This window comes from Xiphias gladius, chromosome 16, assembly GCF_016859285.1.
Source record: "Xiphias gladius isolate SHS-SW01 ecotype Sanya breed wild chromosome 16, ASM1685928v1, whole genome shotgun sequence".
NCBI lineage: Eukaryota > Metazoa > Chordata > Actinopteri > Istiophoriformes > Xiphiidae > Xiphias > Xiphias gladius.
The window spans coordinates 14,766,829-14,769,735 of record NC_053415.1 but is presented as its reverse complement, the minus strand read 5'-3'; the positions used below and the strand labels follow the sequence as shown (position 1 = coordinate 14,769,735).

Genomic DNA, 2,907 nt, shown 5'->3' with positions numbered 1-2,907 from the left:
TTGCGCAACCTCCTCCAGCGGCGGCGGCGGCGGCGGCGGGCGCTGGCGCCTTTCCAGGCACTAGACCGAGGACAACAGCTCCGCCCGCCGGAAGAAAGCGGGGAACACCTCGACGGGCCGCTAATGTTGCTTTCCCGAAACGTCCTGGGAAGGTGGCGCTCACCGTGTGGCCGGCGGACCAGTCGAGGTCCGCAGTGTCGCCTAGTAAAACTGTATCTCGTTATTTCGCCACCTTGAACAAATTCCCCTTCGTGGCCTAAAAATGAAACTGCAAGCCATCTTTTATTGTTATATAACCTATATTCTTTTGTTATTATTTTTAAACTCAATTTTAGTTTAATCCCCACGTCATTGTCTTTTAAATGTATTTAATGAAATTGTGCATGAGTTAAGCAGTTTAAATTTGCTTAGTTTTTAATGCCTTACCCTTTAGTTGTGAAAAGGAACTGAATACATCGATTCCAGATATTTGTAGGCCTACTTTACACGTACTTCCTTTTTCTGCTACTTTTTAATTTGAGGCCACTGCATTTCAGAGGTAACTTCTGTGCTTTTAAGTCCACTACATTTATTTGACAGCTATACATAGGTGGTAGTTACTTTACACATTAAGATTTTATATGCAAATTGTAAGATCATAAATATGATGTATTACTTTACATAAAACTACCCACCTGTCTTTACAGTAATTCATATTAGCCCTATCTGTATATTAGAATAGCTTCTTAAATGTTACTGCAACAGCAATGCAAATGCAGTGATGACTGACAGGGGCTATTCTGCCTCCATAAGTACAATACTTGTGGCTGAGTATTTTTACATTTTTATTTTTTTCACTTAACTTTTACATTCTACTTCTATCTATTTAAGTTATCTGAATACATGTCATACTACTGAATCCCTGTAAAAACAATCTGAGGCGCACAGTATGAGGATAATTTGAGGCTCATCTGTCATCTGTCAAGCACCAAAAGAATTACTAATTTAATGCAGATCTTTGTAATATAGGAAATTGAAGGAAGTTTTTAAGTATACAACTATGGATTCTGTCCCCAGGTGGTACAGAATGCATAACTTGTCCAGAAGAATTTTGCATTTTAATTTTTCAAAAATACAAATAATCCCATGTGTTCCTGGAACTGAATCATTACAACACAGTAGGAGCGTTTATCCTCAGAGAAGATTAAACACACTAAATCATTGGTTGTTAAATTTACAATCAGGATTATATTTCACTAATATTTTAACAACTGTAATTTAATTCCTTAACAGAAAGGTACCAAACTGGGCTTTGAACCACAGCAAATCAGTCCTGAATATATATTGAAACTCTTGCCCCCGATAAGTGCATGCTCCAGTGTACTGGTTCTCAAGACAGGACCACTTTTATTGTATGATAAATTATAAATTGCTATTTTAACATGCCTTGGCTGAATCAACTTATCAGTGGAATGGCCAAGCAGAACTGTAACGACACCATGCTACACAAATACATCTAAAATATTTAATATTTACTGCACACAAAAGGTTTTCAGACATTCAGACAAGAGAAATGTGCTCACATGAATAAAAAGTCAAACAATCATAATCCTTTGCATGCTGATGTCAAAATAAATATTTGTACACAATTTACAACACATAAGAATCTCACAAATTTATATATGTAGAAACATTGTTTGATACAAAAGTTATGAAACAACTGACTTTCACTTGAGACTTTGCGTTTTTAAATCATCAGTATCACATAGTGTTTACATCAGAAATGTTGCACAATAATATGATGAATGAGATCCCCCAAAGATCTTTGATTTCTTGAATTGTCCCTCCTTTTTGAGTTGGAGGTGATGGTGATATCTGCAGCACAGTGATATGAGAGGTACTTCACTCGCCAACAAATACATTACTGTTGTTAAAATATGACAAATTACTGTAAATAAAAGGCTTAACAAGTCAGGCAATGGCATCTGAAACAATATCTCATCATGTGATACGTCTTTAGGTCCTTGGCGTGATTGCCTTTATTGGAGTAAATTCAACCCAATGTAAGAACATGAAGCAGCATTAAAAGTGTAGCATTTCTGTCCCTGAGTGGTTTCAAGACCTGCGAGGCTCAAGTCCATGCGAGAGCTGAGTTAGCGTTCTTTGGTTGTCGATCACGTTGAGCTGACGAACGTAAGTCCGAACTTCTGAGTGGGTCTTGCTCGCCAGAGGTGAATCTGGACCTGATTAAGTAGAAAAGATGGGTAGTGTAGGAGAAAAACATGACAAATTATGAGAAAACCACTCAACCTTATGCTCTAAACATCAACAGAGACCTCTGAGGTCTGTATAAAATGGATCAAATCTTTCTACTGACTGATATTTTATCTCAGTTTTCCTCATTATAAGATGATCATTGGGGACTTACAGAACGGCTGGCTCCTACAGTATCTCACTATCTTCACTGTGTTAGCTATCATTCGCTGAAAGACAAACAGCTATAATCAGCAACAGATATCAGGAATTAACTGATAAATAAAAGATTAACAACAACAATAATCTGCACCTTCAGAGCCTCACCATTTTTTCAAAATTGACCAAAGTGTCAATAAATGTCTTGTTGCCCTCATGAGTGAATGTCATGTCTGGAAAAAAAAACCAATGACACACAGAAAGTGATAAAGCAAAGTTGGAGCAAAGGGGATATTAGATGTTTAGATGGTTAAAACTGTTGAAGAAGCAATTCGAGAAACAAAACAATTGTGACATACTGGTCAAAACTATGTTACTTTAAAAATAAACTGTGATCAAAAAAATGGCTCTGACCTTTGATCAGCAGCGGCATGAAGGGAATGATGGGAGGCTCCAGCTTGGCAACTGTCAGTCGGTACGCTCGGTGGTTCCTGGACGGGTCCTGTGGAAACAGTC

General features: G+C 37.8%; 1 protein-coding gene across 1 annotated transcript in view; it reads right to left on the bottom strand.

The window, feature by feature from the left end:
• Positions 1-1,533: 1,533 nt before the first annotated feature.
• rapgef4a (Rap guanine nucleotide exchange factor 4a) overlaps positions 1,534-2,907 on the bottom strand; it is a 38,594-nt gene continuing 37,220 nt past the window's right edge. Inside the window, exons 28-31 of the mRNA XM_040148345.1 lie at positions 2,806-2,893; positions 2,560-2,624; positions 2,408-2,462; positions 1,534-2,222 (exon numbers count right to left, since the gene is read on the bottom strand). Coding sequence (XP_040004279.1) covers positions 2,095-2,222; positions 2,408-2,462; positions 2,560-2,624; positions 2,806-2,893 — 336 coding nt within the window. The 3' untranslated portion in view covers positions 1,534-2,094. The remainder of the gene's footprint in view (positions 2,223-2,407; positions 2,463-2,559; positions 2,625-2,805; positions 2,894-2,907) is intronic.